Source organism: Vicugna pacos, chromosome X (genome assembly GCF_048564905.1).
Source record: "Vicugna pacos chromosome X, VicPac4, whole genome shotgun sequence".
Taxonomy (NCBI): domain Eukaryota; kingdom Metazoa; phylum Chordata; class Mammalia; order Artiodactyla; family Camelidae; genus Vicugna; species Vicugna pacos.
Genome location: NC_133023.1, coordinates 95,475,419 through 95,492,701, shown reverse-complemented (window position 1 = coordinate 95,492,701; position 17,283 = coordinate 95,475,419). Strand labels below are relative to the sequence as shown.

General features: G+C 42.4%; 1 protein-coding gene across 4 annotated transcripts in view; it reads left to right on the top strand.

Annotated features, from left to right (window-relative positions):
• The window catches only part of ARHGEF6 (Rac/Cdc42 guanine nucleotide exchange factor 6), a 94,844-nt gene that overhangs the window by 61,415 nt on the left and 16,146 nt on the right, over window positions 1-17,283 (top strand). For all 4 annotated transcript variants that reach the window (XM_031671644.2, XM_031671641.2, XM_031671639.2 and 1 more), the window contains 3 exons: window positions 12,012-12,150; window positions 15,003-15,062; window positions 16,853-16,999. In XM_031671644.2, the coding sequence (XP_031527504.1) occupies window positions 12,012-12,150; window positions 15,003-15,062; window positions 16,853-16,999 (346 nt within the window). The remainder of the gene's footprint in view (window positions 1-12,011; window positions 12,151-15,002; window positions 15,063-16,852; window positions 17,000-17,283) is intronic.

The following is a 17,283-nucleotide window of genomic DNA, read 5'->3' as shown; positions in this document are numbered from 1 at the left end:
TGTACAAATGTTTATGAAAAGGAGACAAAATTTTTAGTTGTCCTTAACAAATTAAGTTTCAAATTATTCTCACCCCCCCTTTTTTTTGAGATTTATATTTTAAAAAGATGGTGAGATCAGAGTTCCCAGAGAAGACAAGGTAGACTATTTGTATCTCAAAGGCATAGGAAGGCAAGTTTCTCCTAGGAAGACTTTGTTTCCTTAAGGCCAGGAAAAAAATCTTTTTTCAATACTTGTCTCTTAAGATAAATACATAGGGGAGGTTTGGGGAGTGGTAGAAGGGCCGGTGGGCTTTGTATCCTTTTTGGAGCCACACCTCTGGTCCTGTAAAGACTAGATTTGTAAAACAAAGACAGTTTTGTTTTTTCTCATTTAGCTTAGGGGAGACTTTTCCAAAATATTTTTATTAGGCTCCGAATATCAGCTATGGTCAGTTTAGTCCAACTGATGGCCTCCCATTTGGCCATCTATTTATGAACACTTTTGAGGAGCCTTCCTGGGTTTGAGAAGTTTTTTAATTAAGGTTCTTGGTTTGGCCCTTGATCTGAAGAGGCTTGCCTACAGCCTCACGTGGTCCCGTTTCTGATGATAACCTGACAACAGTAGCTCTGTCAGGGACCTCAGTTTCCCAGACAGCAGGGTTCACTTGAGAAACAATATGGGGTACAGATAGACCTCTTCTGGCTTGGGACTGAGGCAGGCTCCCAAAGCCAAGAGTTGACATTTTTTTTGGTGCGTGTCTTTCATGTAAGGGTCTCTGAATTGGAATTTACTGAGCAAGTAGGTCCCTTTCCAACAAGGGGATGGAGCACTCAGCCACCAGCAAAAACTGACATGTAAAAGTAAATTTTTTAGTAAGCACTTGGTTTGGGGCCTTCTATTGACCTCCGTTAGTACACAGGCTTGGGAGGACAAGGGTCCAGGGAAATCCGTCAGCACGGAGTAGGCGGCTCCTGTATCTAATAAGGAGACAACTTTTTTACCTGCCATGTCAAGGGTTACCCGAGGCTCCTCTGGAGAAATGACCAGGTGGTCTGTGGGAGCCAGGGAGGGTCCTGGGCCCCATCAGTCTTCAGTCTTCTCACCCATCATTGGTTTGGGAGCCTCAAGCCCCCTTCGGGACTGGGGGCAGTTCCACTTCCAGTGGCCTTTTTGTTTGCACGTGGGGCAGGGTCCTGGTGGACTTTCCCCCTACGTGGGGCATTTGTTTTTCCAGTGGCCCTCCTGGCTGCACTTAACACGGGTTCCTTTTTGGTGAGACAGTGGCTCTGATCCAGGCATCCTAGATCCTGTCCTCACTGTGGGTCTCTGTGGAGGGTAACCCCCAGGTGGTGCAGGGATGAAGGCTGCCGCTAAGAATTGTGCCTTTCGCTGTTGTCCCTGGATCCTTTTTGCCTCTTCAACCCTGTCTCTGTTGTTAAATACTCCAAACGCCAGCTCCATGAGCTGATTCTTGGGAGTCTGGGGTCCCCAGCTGCCTTTTGTAATTTCCTATTGATGTCTGGGGCCGACTGAGTGATAAAATGGGTGTTTACCAGGACTTCCCCCTCAGGGGTCTCAGGGTTAATATTAGTATACTTTCTAAAGGCCTCCACTAAGCGGCCCTGGAAGAAGGTCAGATTTTCATCTTTTCCCTGTTACTTCTCTGACTTTGTCATAGCTGAAGGGCTTAACAACACACTTTTTCATCCCCTCTACGAGGCAAGTTACCATATGGTTTCTGTGTTCAAGCCCTGTACCTCCCTGGTGGTAGTTCCAGTGGGGGTCTTGGTCAGGGACTGCATCCCCCTGCCTCGGTAAGGCAGATTTTATGTCCCTGGTTGCAGACAGCCAGTTCGTTGGCAGACAGCTGAGCTGCGCCAAGGATCTGACTTTGTTCCTTGAAAGCGCAGCAGGTTGAAAGGAGGACCTGCAGGTCCCCCCAGGCCAGCGCATAGGCCGTTGTCAGCTTGGCAAATTCCTCCATAAACCTACTGGGGTCCTCAGAGAAACGTCCAAATTTCTCCTTGCAAGTAGCCAAATCGGTCCTAGAAAAAGGGACATGAACTCTGATTGTTCCTCCATCACCAGCTGGCACTTCCCTTAAGGGGCAGAGTTTGCTGGTAGGAGGTTGGTAGGTGGCCCCACTTCGAGTAGTGCTGGCAGGATTTTCCTCTGGTGATGGAGATGAGGAAGACTTCCCCTCAGAGTTGAGGGAAGTGGGACTCCCTGGCTATGGACACTGGAGAGCTGGACCCATAAGGGGGTCATCTGAAACAGCTCCTGTGGGGGGAGACGCTTTGAGGGCATGTGAGCCAGGCATACCTGGCAGGAGTTTCCTAGATCTGGGTTTTGGGACAGGGTCAGGAACATTTGGATGTATGGGACTCCCCTCCCTCTTCCCCGTTTTCCTCCTTTTACAAAACAGGTCTAGCTGTAAGATGGTATTGTAATTTAATGACCCATTATTTGGCCAGACCTCTTGGTCCCCTAGTTTGTATGGGAACCATGCAGTATTACAAAGGAAAATTAACTCCTTTTTTCTCAAACTATCCTGTTTAAACTTTTCCCAGTTTATTAATATGTATCATAGCGGGGAGTCCTTTGGGATACTTGTAGTTGTCCCCATTTTGGTTAGGATGTCCTGTCCGTGAGCCTGAGGTGGCTCCTTCGGACTAGTGAAGGAGAGGAACAAGGGCCAGCAGGAGAAAACGTGACTAGACTCCCAGGGTCTAAATCCTTTAGAGGGAAGGAGCAGACCTAGGTCCTGAGACAGCTAAGCCGATCACCTTCTATGAGAGAAGGGGAAACAAAATAGCTTCAAAAGGTAGAAATCTAGGATGAAACAGAAATGCTATAGCCACAATGCTTCCTAGGCCAGAGATCCTGAGGCCCCCTGAGGGAGTGCCCGCCTGCAGCTCCCACTCAGGGGTATAACAGAACTGACACCCTGCCCAAGGGTGCAAGAAGCTGCGACCCGTGAAGACAGCGCTCGCCAGCACCTCTCGCTCAGGGGTGCTTAGACCCTTGACCCCACCGAGGGGTGCTAGAAACCGAGATCTGCAAGGGGAGTGCCTGCCCGCGACTCCTGCCTACTGGATGCAATGAGGCCATAAGCCCTGAAGGCACCGGGGGAGGGCTGAGCCGCAAATTTTTAAAGGGGAGCTCCCAGAGTCCCCTAATTTGGGCCCCCTTTCGCAGTTCCGGCCTCCTGGAACTGGACCAAGATCGTGTAGAGAAGAGGAATTGGGCTCAAGGAACCACAGAGGGGAGTCTGAAGAGAGAGCGATAGAGGAGAGAATGAGAAAAGGTGGAGGGGAGAAGAGCCGTGGGCTCGGTGGGCTCCTTCACGGCTAGAGAGCTGGTCTCTGCCAGATCCCGCAGGCAGCGTCAGCTGCCACCTAAGGGCTACTTGGATCAGCACGGCGCGGGAGAAACCCCCTGCCACCCTCCGAAGAGAGGGGAGCCGTAGCCCAATAGGCGGATCGAGATTATGCCCTTTGAGCCCCATGTCTTTCTGTAAATGCCCCGTGTTGGGGCCAGAGAGATGATGCAGGAAAAACAGATGTGGGGCGTGAGGAGGGCCGTGTCCCAGGCTTCGGTTGAGCCCCTGGGACGTGCCCCGCCAAGGGTGGGTCCTTGGCTTCGCGCAGGAAAGAATTCAGGTGCGAGCCACCATTGAGTAAAGGTAGCTTTACTTAGAGATACATCCAAAGGCAAGAGAAAGGCCACGAGGTGTGGGGATTGGGTGCTCAGATTAGAGTAAAAGTAGGTACACACTCCATAGACAGAGTGCGGGCCAGCTCTGAAGGAGGGGGGAGCCGCTGATGGTATCTTTTGAAGTACAAATGTTTTCATTTTAAGTTTAATTTTGATAATGTCTAGTGTATCTATTTCATCTATTTTGCTTGTATTTTTAGTATTATATCTAAAAAACTGGTGCTTAAACTAGCTTATGAAGATTTATGCTTATTTAAGAATTTTATAGTGTTAGCTCTTAAATGTAGCTCTTTAATCCTTTCTCAGTTAATTTTTACATGTGTGCGGTAGGGGTCCAATTTCATTCTTTTGCATGTGGAAATATATAATTAGAGTCTTCTTTTTTAAATCCACTTTGACAGTCTATCTTTTAATTAGCGTAATTAGACCATTCATATTTAAAGTGATTATTAAAATAATTGGATTAATATCTACCATGTTTGTAACTGTTTTCTATTTATTGTAGTTGTTCTTTCTTTACTAGCCCTCTTCTACTGCCTTCTCTGGTTTTAGTTAAATATTTTACATGAGTTCATTTTCTCTTATTTCTTAGCATATTATACTTCTGAAAAAATTTTAGTGATTTCCCTAGAGTTTTTAATATCCATTTACAACTAACTAATCTAACAGCACTTTCACATAACATTTTACCATTTCACACGTAGTGCAGGTACCTTACAGTAAAGTAGTCTCAATTTTTCCCCTTCATCTCTTATTGTTCTCATTAATTCCATTTATCCACAAGGTGAGATTACTCAAATACTGTTGCTATTATTACTTGGAATAGTAACCTATTAGATCTATGAAGAATAATAAAAAGAAAAGATTTTATTTTACATGCATTTATTATTCTCTGACACTCTTCATTTTTTATATAGATCCAAGTTTCCTTCTCTCTAAAGTATACTTTTAACAATGTTTGCATAGAAGGTGTACTGCTGACAATTTCCCTCAGTTTTTGTTTGCCTGAGAAAGTTTTATTTCACCTCCACTTATTTTCTTTTATATTTATTGTGGTAAAACAAAATTCTAGCAAATTTTTTAGATTTCACATATAAATGATATCATATGATATTTATCTTTCTCTGTCTGACTTACTTCATTTAGTATGATAATCTCTAGGTCCATTCATGTTGCTGTAAATGGTATTACTTTATTTTTATGGCTGAGTAGTATTCCATTGTATAAATATACCACAACTTCTTTATCTAGTCTACTATTGATGGGCATTTGGATTGCTTCCATGTCTTGGCTATTGTAAATAGTGCTTCTATGAACATTAGGGTGCAGGTATCTTTTCGAATTAGAGTTTCCTCTGGATATATGCCCAGGAGGAGGATTGCTAGATCATATGGTAACTCTGTTTTTAGTCTTTTAAGAAGCCTCCAGACTGTTTTCCATATTGGCTGCACCAATTCACATTCTCACCAACAGTGTAGGAAGGTTCCTTTTTTCCCACACCGTCTCTAGTATCTTTTATTTGATGATGGGCATTCTGACTGATAAAAGGTGGTACCTCATTGTAGTTTTGATTTGCATTTCTCTAATAATTAATGATGTTGAGCATCTTTTCATGTGCCTATTAGCCATCTGTATGTCTTCATTGGAGAAATGTCTATTTAGGTCTCCTGCCCATTTTTTGATTGGGTTGTTACGGATATTGAGTTGCATGAGCTGCTTGTATATTTTGGAAATTAAGCCCTTGTCGGTTGCATTCTTTGCAAATATTATCTTCCAGTTTGTAGTTTGTCTTTTCATTTTGTTTATGGTTTCCTTTGCTGTGCAAAAGCTTATAAGTTTGATTAGGTCCCATTTATTTATTTTCACTTTTATTTCTTTTGCCTTGAGAGACTAATCTAAGAAAATATTGCTATGATTTATGTCTGAGAATGTTTTGCCTATGTTCTCTTCTAGGAGTTTTATGGTGTCATGTGTTATACTTAAGTCTTTAAGCCATTTTGAGTTTATTTTTGTGAATGGTGTGAGGGTGTATTCTAACTTAATTGATTTCCAGCTTTCCTAGCACTGCTTGCTGAAGACACTTTTTTCTCCATTGTATTTTGTTGCCCCCTTTGTCAAATATTAATTAACCGTAGGTGTGTGGGTGTATTTCTTGGGCTTTCTATTCTAGGGGTAGTTTTTATTTTATTTTATTGTTTGTTGAGGTGGGAGGTAATTAGGTTTGTTTGTTTATTTATTTTTGGAGGAGGTACTGGGGATTGAACCCAGGACCTCATGCATGCTAAGCATGAGCTCTACCACTTGAGCTGTACCCTCCCCACTAGGGGTAGTTTTTTGAGGCCAGTCTTTGAAGTTTGTCCTGGCACTTCTTAGCACTTCGTAGCTGTCTCTTTCCCTGGGTCTCTAGTGACCAGCCGGCCTATTGTGTGGCTTGTTGCTCTTAAGTAAGAGAAGCTACCAGCCTCCTCTTATTTGCTCACCACCCAAATCTTCATTGTTTTTCCAAGAGCCCTCAGGCTTGAATTTCCTCACACTGTTTTTCAACCCATTCCTTTGAGGAGAGCTTCAGAGCCTCCTCCCCCACCCGGGCAAAGTCTTTGAGCCACCACTCCAGGTGCCGGGCAGTGCAGGAGCCTCTGGTCTTCTCTGTTGACCTCTCCCAGCACAGGACCTCCATCCTACGAGTGAGCTGGGGTCAGGGCGCTGTGGCGCCAGTATTTCAGCCTGTTACTCCTAGGGTAGAGCATCCTCCCTGTGTGCAGGGGCCGAGCGGAGAAGGAAGCTTCCATTCCACCTCTCAGCCACTCTCACCGGGAATGCAGCCGAGGTAGGCCCGTGAGCTCTGGTGTCCTGGGGCCGGGAGCTGAGGGGGGAGGGAGGCCTGTGCTCTTGTCCACGCTTGCCTGGCGGAGCTTCTGCCGAGCTGAGCTGGGAGGAGGGCGGGACGGAGCTAGCGGGTCCTGGCTCAGATAACACCAACTCTCCTTGTTCTTGCTGAGTTTTAGAATATTTTGTTGAATAACTGTTTTCTTTATCTACCGGATGCCATTGGGACACTTTCTAGAGACTTTCAGTGGTTGTTTCGATAGGTTCCAATATCTCTGCTTGTTTCCTTAGGGAATGGGTCAGGCTGGGTCCACTCCTATCTCAGCCTAAACTTTTTTTTAACCACTTTTATATTGTCTCAGTTTACAATTCTGTCACTTAGAAGCTGTGTTACCCAGAGTGATTCACTTAATCTTTAAGCCTTAATTTTCTCACTTGTCAAATGAGGCTAAAACCATCTACCTCGCAGGGTTGGTGTGAGGCTTCAAGGCAATAACGTATACAAAGTGTCCGGCACGTAGTACAAGGTAGTTGCCACCACTGCCCGCTTCTACTTGATCCATCTTCTACCAGCTCCTAGTTGTTTTTTAGAAAAAAATTATGCAGTATTTCAGGCATACAAAGAACAGAGATAAAGTACACCCACGTACCCAGCTGAAAGAAATTAAAGCTGCAATGGGAGTCTTGGATTTACTTCCCAACATTTCCTGCTCCTCCCTCCCTCACTCGAGGGAACTGCAGTCCTGAATTTATTTTTATCAGTTCCAGGAATGTTTTTATACTTTACTTCTAATCTTCAATAAAGAAAAAAAAATAGTTCAGAGGCATTTTTCCCGTGATGGATAAACATCCTGTGTGGATAAGGGTAAGTTTCTTAATACCAGTCAAAAGAGATCCCCTTCATGTTAGCTCACCATTTATATGAGCACACAGTCTTTTCCTTTTGATCAGAGAATAACAATTCCGGATGAATGCCAGAAAGAAATGATGTACCTCAGATGGCAGATTTTTGCAGTGTTCAGAGAATTTTCTGTGGTAATTCTATGTGTAAATGCTACTGACTGCATTTACCCATATTAGGAGTTTTATTTATAAATAACAGAGTAGTGATTCCTTCAAACATTATGATTTAAAATTTGATCCACGGTTAATGGAAAGATTCCCAGCTTTGAGGGGGAATTATTATACCCTGTTGGCTTGATTTGGGCTAGTGATGTTTTTTGAGAATTTTATAATATCCCTTGAAATGATAGAAGACTCACTGGAGTCTCATAGAACTGAATTTTTATCTTAGTGGTGTATTTACATGTAAGGGAGGAAAATTAAATTAAAATACTTGTGATTCTCCGATGTGCTTCTACATCTCAGCCATTTTATATACATCTTCTAGTAGTTTATGCTGACACACTAGAGGCAAAGCATAGTTGAATGAGATTTGCAGCAAAATCAGAACAAAATCTTGTTTTGTATGACGGTTTCAGCTGAAACAGGGACATTGGCGGATTTCTGCTAAAGCTGTAGGTGCTTAGTAGCAGGAAAATCACTGTGAGTTCCGAGCAAGCCAGTCAGGTGTACTTTTTCATTTCGGCCAGCAGGTGGCAATATCACACTAGGAATGCTTGTGACGATTGGCAGTGAATTGACATGAAGCCTGAAAAGTGTATGATTGTGTGTTGGTGCCTTGTTAAAAATGCAGTAATGCGTTATCTGAATTTGGATATATAAGCAGACCCCAACCTTGATATTGTTCCCCGTATTTACATATATTTGAATGACTGCCCCAGTCTTTTGCTCTCCTCTGGATGAGATCTTTTGGGATTTCCCCTGTCTCTCCCCTTCTAGCTTGCGAATGTAGCTCTTGTTTCTTCCTGGGAGTAGTTCACCCTTACAAAAAGCACGCTTCTCTCCTGTGCTTCGATGTGGCATCTATCTTTTTCACGAGGGAGAGGTAGCCCTCAGGCAGGTCTGGACCTTACTTCCGTCTCTATGACAGTGACTACCACCACCACCATGTGTACATTTCCTCTTGTCAGTTTTATTCACCCTCCGTTTACCACTGTTGTCAGCAGTGAAGACTTTAAGAAAAACCCAGTGCTGTGTACTTGCTTCCGGGACAAAGAGCGTAGGAAAAATTATGAGATTAGATTCTGTTCTGTTTCCGTCTTTGAGCAACCGTGGAAGGGCGCAAGTGAGACTGGTCACAAACAGAAAGTGGTGGGGACACAAAAGAAGCAGCCGCTTAGGCTCTGGGACTGGATAAGTGAGCAGCATACTGGGATTTTCCACTGGCCGGAGGCCCAGCCTCCCAGTTCTTCCTGCCTCACCCCTCAACTCCCCAACTTTCCAGACCACAGTGATTCCCACGGGAGGCTGCTGCGGAGAGAGTGAGACAAGTAGGGAGAAGTATCTGATCCCTTTCTAGCTGCTTTCAGTAGCATCGTCATCATTTCAAGCAGAAATCTATGCAAAGATTCTACAGGAGCATCGTTATATGAGATGGTTAAGCCCTGTCATGGTGTTACAATGTACAATAAATTTCTTTTTTTCCAGCTCAACCCAGAATATACTAGAGCCCCATCCACCATGCATTCTTTAAGTGTATGTTGAGTTTCAAACAACATCCAGACATTGAAAACTGCTTCTGCTGTATCACATCACATATACAGAACATGTTAAACTTGAAAAGCATTTCAAACAGGCTGTGTAAAATGAAAAGCTGCTTTTTAAAGATTGTTTTTTGGTATAATGATACATGTTTGTGTATTATATTTGGGTATAACCATATCAATTGGTGCATTCAATTTATTTGTCTAAGTAAAATGTGTCTCTTAGGATCTAATGGGCAGTGGCTTTATAAAACAGTTTTATTCTTTTGTTACACTAGTAAAATGTTATTTTTTCCCCAAAGCCAATGTTTTATTCTGAGATAGTAATCTCATGTGGTCTTTAAAAATTTTTTTTTTAATTCTTGTATAATATTTAACAAGCCTAGAAGTTAGAATGCCACATGGGAAGCAATAAAGTACACATTAGCATTTGCTTTTAATGGCTGTAAGCCTCGTATCAATTACAGTAGAATGTTGAGGATGCGGGCAGTTATTTAGTCATGGAAAGGAAAAATAAGACTTGTTTACCAAATTGAAAAGAAATTAGGAAAGCAATTTTCTCAAAATTACGTTTCTACTCAAATGCACTCTCCAGCTGTGAGTGATTTTCCCAATTATATTTTATATGTGATGAATTTTTTTAAGTCTAAGCCGAATCTGACCCAGAGGCAGGCGGTTATACTCACCTAGGTGTTTCCTAGTCACTTGCATCAAACACCATTTCTTGTGGAAGCTCTCCCTGCATTATTTGAATCAACTCAGCTCCCACCCTCCTTTTCTTTCATGGTTTAAACCTCAGAGATGGCCCAAGCCATCACTGTCCACCTTGAGCATCAGACTGTTGTGATTTCCATCAGACCTGGATATGAACCCCAGCCTAGCTATGTGCTTGCTTTTACTCGCCCTTCCTGAGTCTCATGTTTCTCATCTGTAAGATGAGGATAACACTTGTGTTAAAATGTTGTTGTGACTATTAAACAAAGATGGGTGCATGCAAAGATCTTAGCATGAAACAGTAGCCTTATAAACCCCAATATTTATGCTTCACAATTTTAGGAGGAAGTAGGTTTTATCTCTGTTTTACAGATGAGTCAGCTGAGGCTGATAACTGATCCAGGGTCACCAGATCTGTTTCATGGTTTCAAGTCCAGGGCACTTCCCTCCCTTGGCGGCTTCTGGAGCAAGACTGTAAAAATGGATAAAATAATCAGGATGGATTGTTAGATGTGACCACTCAGAGGAGATCTCGCTTCCTTGGAGACAGCGATTCCCAGCCCTTTTGCCCTTTGACCTACTAGTGTTTCTGTGTGACTCAAGGTTGCTGGTACAATAGCTGAAACTCCCTTTTCTCTACTGTTCACAAAAGCCCGAGAAGAGGGAGACTGTCTATAATAGGGGTAACTTGCAACTTCCCCATCCCTAAACCCCCTAGTATTTTATCATCGATAGCAAGTTTCTTTGACCACATTTTACAACTTATTGCAACATGCCACAGTTGGGAACCGCTGCATAAGATGTGTTCTAGAGAGAATAAGTAGGTCATTTTGTGGTAGAAGGTTCCTACTGGAGACTGATGAGAAAGATTGGTGGGGCCAGTGGGAGTCTAAAAAGTTAAAACTTGAGCTTGCAGGCAATCAAGAGGTTCTTGGGTAGGAAAGGCACAGGGTTTTATTTTTTTGAAGTGTAGTCGGTTACGAGGTGTCAATTTCTGGCGCACATCATAATGTCCCAGTCATGCATATATATACATATATTCGTTTTCATATTCTTTTTCATTAAAGGTTAATACAATATATTGAATATAGTTCTCAGGCACAGGATTAAAATAGTGGTCTGCAGGGTGGTTCAGAAGCCAGGAAGCCTGGAAGCTAGGAAGTCCGCTGGACTGTTGAAGTGAACCAGATGGGATGACATGAAGGTCCGAACTAAATCATTGGCAGTGGGAATAAAAAGGAACAAAAAGACACAGGAAGGCTTGTGACTGATTGGATATGCATGGGCGAGCAAGAAGGAAAAGGGATCAAGTGATAAAGCAGAAGTTTCAAAATGTGCTGTCAGTTAGGCAGCAGATTTCTTTCTTTAATTCTATTTTGCATAAATGTATATTACAGTGATCTTGCAGCCCAAGACTCAGTATCCTGCTGGTGGAAGGGAGACACTCCAGAGGATGCTGAAGGGCAGAGAAAACCAAGCTTAGACCCAGACATTTGCAGGACATGGTTCTGAAGATACTAATAGTCTTTTTTTTTTTTTGAGCTGAGTTGTTTGGGTAGCCTGCTGCACTGTTTTCAGATCCTAGGCTAAATGACTTTGTGGTTTGTCATACAAACGTGCTGCTATCTGAATTTAGGACTTGATTCTGGAACATTACAAGTGGGTGTCCTGGTGTTAAGGGAGCATTTGGTGAGTTACTACCCTTGGCATCTCACCAGCCAATAACTAGAATGTTTACAGTGACTAAGAAAAGATTTTTTCAAACCTAACATTGAGGTCATTTGATAGGTTGTATGCCTTGGGTCCAGGGGTACAGGCTCCTTAAGGGCAGGGACTTTTGTTTTCTTCCCAGCTGTATCCCCAACAGAAAACAGAGATCTGTCACTTAGTAGATGCTCAATAAATCATCGTTGGATGAGGAGATGAAGCCAGGGGTCATGAGTGTCATCACCGTAGCCTGGTGCCACGCGCCATGCTGATTGCATAGGAGGAGCTGGAATAAAGTTTTATTGAATTGAGTTGAAATATATTGGACAGCATTTGGGCTGGTGATACAAAGTTTCATTTGATTTCCTGTTTTATGAAATCAAGTACAAGCACATTCAGCTGAGAATTCTTTCCATGAACTATTAAGCAGTAACAAAACTGTATTCGTTCTTTTGCTAGTGATGAGCTGGAACAATTTATGGAAAACCAAGGTGCAGCCAGCCCAGGTATCCTCATTTTAACAACAAGCCTCAGCAAACCATTCATGCGACTGGAAAAGTATGTTACTCTCTTACAAGAGTTGGAACGGCATATGGAGGTAAGGAAAGGCAAGCTTTTTTAAGCTGTGTACGAAGTCTGGGCCTCTGCTCTGGAGGGAACAGCTGGTCTGCCTCCAAATTAGCCTTGCAGCGGAGTTCAGAAAAAGCGTTGGTTTCAAAATTTACTTGATCCAGGTTTCCCTCTTCCCAGGCTTTTAGTTTTCCTCTTTATGCAGTAAAATCAGAAGGGGACATTCTTTTTTTTTTCTTCCAAGATTTTTTACTTTCTAATTTATTTTTTCCAGCTTCATTGAAGTGTGATTGACCAATAAAAATTATATACACTTAGGCTGTACAACATGATTTTTTAAAGGTGTACAATGTGATGACTTAATATACATATACGTTGTGAACTGTATCAAGGTACTTAACACATCCATCACTTCACGTAGTTAGCATTGGATTTATGATAAAAACACTTCAGTTCTACTCTCTTAGCAGCTTTCAAGTATACAATACTGTGTTATTAACTATAATCATCGTGCTGGACATTAGATACCTAGAACTTATTTGTCGTGTAACTGAAAGATACCCATCCTTTACTATGAAATACTCATGATCACTCTCCCTCCCCTGACTTCTCGGTCCTGTTGCTTCCCTCAAGTCTCTCCTAGCTTGTTGACTTAAGTTTTCTTCTGCCCTGTCATCTGTAGATGGTGGTTCAATCAAAGTCGGCCCAGAAATCTGTTGCTCTGATATATGAACCAACTTTATTGTGGGAGATAAAACAAAACAGTGTCAGAAAATGTAAAGAACAGTTTTCATTGTAGACAGAAGTGTTAATCCCTAGAGCACTTCAGTCATTCAGCTTTCTGACTCTGGATTACAATGGAAGAGTCTGGTATTTCCTTACAGATGAATAAATGGGTCCAGTATAAGTTTCTCTCCCTCTGCATCCATCTGTCTACATCAAAGCTACCTCACATTTTTGTTTAGAAAGTTAGAGTTTACTTGCAACGGCTGTTAACATAGCTCTCATCTTTGGTAACTATTAAGATTTGCAGTGAGGCCTGAGAATTGAATATTTTTGCTTCAAGAAACCCAATCCTCGTATTAAAAACCAATTGGCAGGGATAGTTTCCTGAGCTGTTGGTGTGCGATCGCGCGTGGGGGACTGAGGCGTGGGTGGGAGAGGAGGGCTCACTGGGTGAGGCTGCCTCTACCCGACCTGCTCTTCCTGTGTCTGGGGAAAGGTTTTGAGGTTTTAAAGGGTTTGATTATCTTTAAAGAAAAAAGGTTGCACACTGCCGGTCTTGTCAGCATTTGTAAGGATTGAAAGCGTGCACTCTGAGCGAAACCGCATTCTCAGGTTATTTGACCTGCCGGAAAGCTGGAGGCAGGGTAGCTGGTGCGTAAAGCCTGCCGGAATGAAATTTCAGTTAGGGCTCGGGAAGGTGCTGACCTCTGGATGGCTTTCCAAAAGCTAAAACCAGTTCACTGAACCGTTTGAGGTTGGCCCCTCCTTGTTTATTACAAAAATCCAGAAACCAGCGGCCTCACTTTCTGAAACTGCTCGTGCTCAAGCACGAATGTAGCCTTCCTTTGAGGAGAAAAGTCCCCAGAGACTCGCACTGCCCCGCTCCTCCGTCTTGGCCCTCCTGGTCTCCGAGCCACGGTCTACTCCTGCCTTCACGGGCTGTGGGTCACCTGCCTGGGGCTGCCTTTCATTTCCCACCATCAGATCATACTTGCCCTTAGCCTGAGTTCACCATCTGGGGAGACCCTTTATCCGACTTTCTGATCATTTAGTCTGGTAGAGTAGAACTTGAACTTCTCAGTTATCAGCTGATTTGGGTAAGGATAAGTTTGTTTGTTTTGGAGGAGAGGTAATTAGGTTTGTTTGTTTATTTTTATTTTTAATGGAGGTACTGAGGATTGAACCCAGGACTTCGTGCATGCTAAGCACGCACTCTACCACTGAGCTATACCCTCCCCCCGAAGATAAGTTTAACTCGAAATACCGCCTGTCTTTTCATAAGCCATGCTGATCTTGGCTTGGGTCAGATCCCTAGTCTCCTCAGTTCTGTGTTTTATCACCTAAGGCTGGTCGAACAGCAGATTTTGTCTTCCCATTACTCCAGCTGATTTCCAAAGGTTAGCTCTGTGTCTCCCGCAAGAAGCTCTACCTTGCCTTCAGAAACAGTTATGGGGATGTGGATTCCTCAGAGCCATTTTTGATCCTGTCCACTTTTCGGGGTTATAAGTACAATGGAATTCTAGACCAAATATAATAACCTTGCTTAAGAAGGAGCATATGGTTTGCAACTTGGGATTTTTTTCTCGTCTGCCATGCTGTGCCTGCTGAAAGAAAATGGAGGCATTTTAGGAAATGAGATTGGGTTGGTTTTTCTCTAACCACTGCTCTATTTCCAGTTCTCTGCTTCTTGTCATTTACTAACAACCTGATCAAATGATGCTCCCCAAATCATTATTATCTACAGTATAACAACAAAAAGGGAAATGGGAACTCTTGCCTTAATAACCATACTTAGTATGTTGTTACCAAATATATAGTGTGTTCCCAGCTATCTTAATTTCTTCTTCACCTAATCATTAGAGGTGATGCGATTCCAAATGCGCAAATGATATTTTATTTTTTAATCTTGAAATTAGCGTACAGGAAGACTGACTTTTTTTCTTTTGGTGCACAGTCCTATGGCTTTTAGCACATGTATAGATTCAGATTACCAGCACCCCCCCCCACCATCGCGATCCAGACCAGCGCCATCACCCCTCAAAATGTCATCTTTCTGTCTCTTTGCAGCCACACCCTCCTACCACCCCCAACCCCTGGCAACCACCGATGAGCTGTTCTCCATTAATGTTGTCTTAAAATGTATTCTTTTAATAGGATACGCATCCAGATCATCAGGATATTCTGAAAGCGATCATAGCATTCAAAAGTCTCATGGTAGGTGATATTCTAAAATTATAATTCTCCATTTTGTCCTTCACAGAGTGATTTGTGTATAAGGTTTCCTTCTGCAAAGGTCTTTAGAGTGGAAAGAAGCTCTAGTGACCGTATCGCAGTGATTGTTTCATATAATGTTGGCTTCCAAACATCATGCTTACCTGTGGGAGGTTGCCAGGCTGAGGGTATAAAGCACTTACATTTGAAGTCTCTGCCACATTAAGCATGGCTGTGTAGGTGGGGGGTTTCCTTTTGTCTCTTGGTCTTTACCCCGGTGTTGCTCACCTTATGTCTGTGCAACTCGTCCTTCACTGATTGACATCAAAACTGGATTCATCTGCTTATGCCAAAAGGTGTGAGTCTATTTGCATATGAAAAAGAAATCCTTCATCAAACCTAAAAGGAAAAAAAACCCTACTAAAATACAATTTCTTTATATAGATTGCTCTCAAAGATACCTTAATCTTGTATCTTGAGCATGATGGCTAATGTCTTCTTGAACCCACTGATGTAAACTCACCTGGTGGCATTTTAGGAGGAAAGAAAATGTTATTTGAGGTGACTGATGAAGTTGAGCTCCATTTTAGACATTTCAGTAGCATTCCGAGTGAGGGGGATCAATGTTTAGTTATTGATTCTTGCTGTGAGGCTGTGATGTCACATTCACCATCCCTCATTTTTATTGCTGTTGAAAGATCTATACCTGCTGTGTCCACAGTTAAACAGCAAGTTGAAGACCAGAGTGTAAGGTGTCAGGTTAAAATCGCTGTTGTTGGGAAAAAATACTCGAACATTGCCAGTTTTACATGGTCCAACCTAATAGAACGGCATTTAGTATTATTCATGTCCCCTTTTTTCTCAGTAAATTGAATATAAAATGTCTCTTTTTAAAAATGCTATTTCATTTTAATCATTTTACATGTTGTAAAACTTGCTCTGCTGGTTATGGTATATTTATTCCCATTCTAGATGCTTCAGAAATGTGTACGATTAACTTTATTTCTTCAAGTTTCCATTTAGCTGAAGGGGCAGAAGAGATTTTATTGAAAACACACCCCAAAACACGATGACAGTCATTTGGAAACAGGAACATAACTAACCATAGGCTTATTTTCAGAGTCAATTTGGAGTGAATACTGTTAAATTATTTTAAGATAACTTCACATTTTCTGAAACAGTGATATATATATAGATATATATATATATCTATATATATAGTATATATGTACTATATATAGTATTCATACCCCATATATTGTTTCTTGGCTTGCATTTTCATTTTGTATTTGTGAAATTCAGTTGCATCTCTTTTTTCTAAGCCTTTTAGGGATAAAAATGAATTTAGTATTTGTTTATAGCAATCTACTACTGGTCCCAAAGCCAAGTATAGGGCTTTAAGATCAATTTGCTTCACTGTGGCAAGAGGAATTGAATTTCATTTTTTAAATTAAGATGTTACTTGGTTGGAAATTGAGAGTATGTCCGAAAAATAAAATTGCTTTGTAGCTAAAAGCATTATTTGCGCAAAGGTAGACAAGATGGAGAGGAGCTGGAGCAGGGACACCAAGCAGCAGATGTGAACCCACCTTACAAAACGTTCGGGGGCTCAAGGCTAGAGATGTAAGGTAGTGGATCTTTCTGTGGGTCAGGAACAAATCTGGTGATGGGACTCGTGTCAAGGAACAGGGACTCGGTGGAAATCTGAGTCAGAAGCCACATCTTACTTGCGTCTTGTTTTAAGTCTGTTTCAGGAGAATTCCTACTCCATTATGTTCTGCTTTGGTCTGTAGGGGCAGTGCCAAGATCTCAGAAAGAGAAAACAGCTGGAGTTGCAGATACTTTCGGAGCCTATTCAGGCATGGGAAGGGGAGGATATTAAAACCTTGGGAAATGTGATTTTTATGTCACAAGTAATGGTGCAGTATGGAACGTGTGAGGTAAGTGTTTCCAATCTCAACACTATTTCTTCCATCTGTCATATTTTTCTTCCTTTATTTCTTCTCCCATCAAGGTCAAATATGCTTGAACTTTGAAATCGGAGCACATGTCCTTTGTCCAGCCCCCTGCGTGGTGCTGTGGGAGGGAGTTAGGAGGAAAGACCAGCACCAATCTCTGCCTTCAAAGAACTCATTAAAGACAGGTTAGAAGACAAGCTGCAACTAGGAAATAAACCAGAATAGTCAATGCCAGATTGCGCGATCCCAACAATGGATCCCATAGA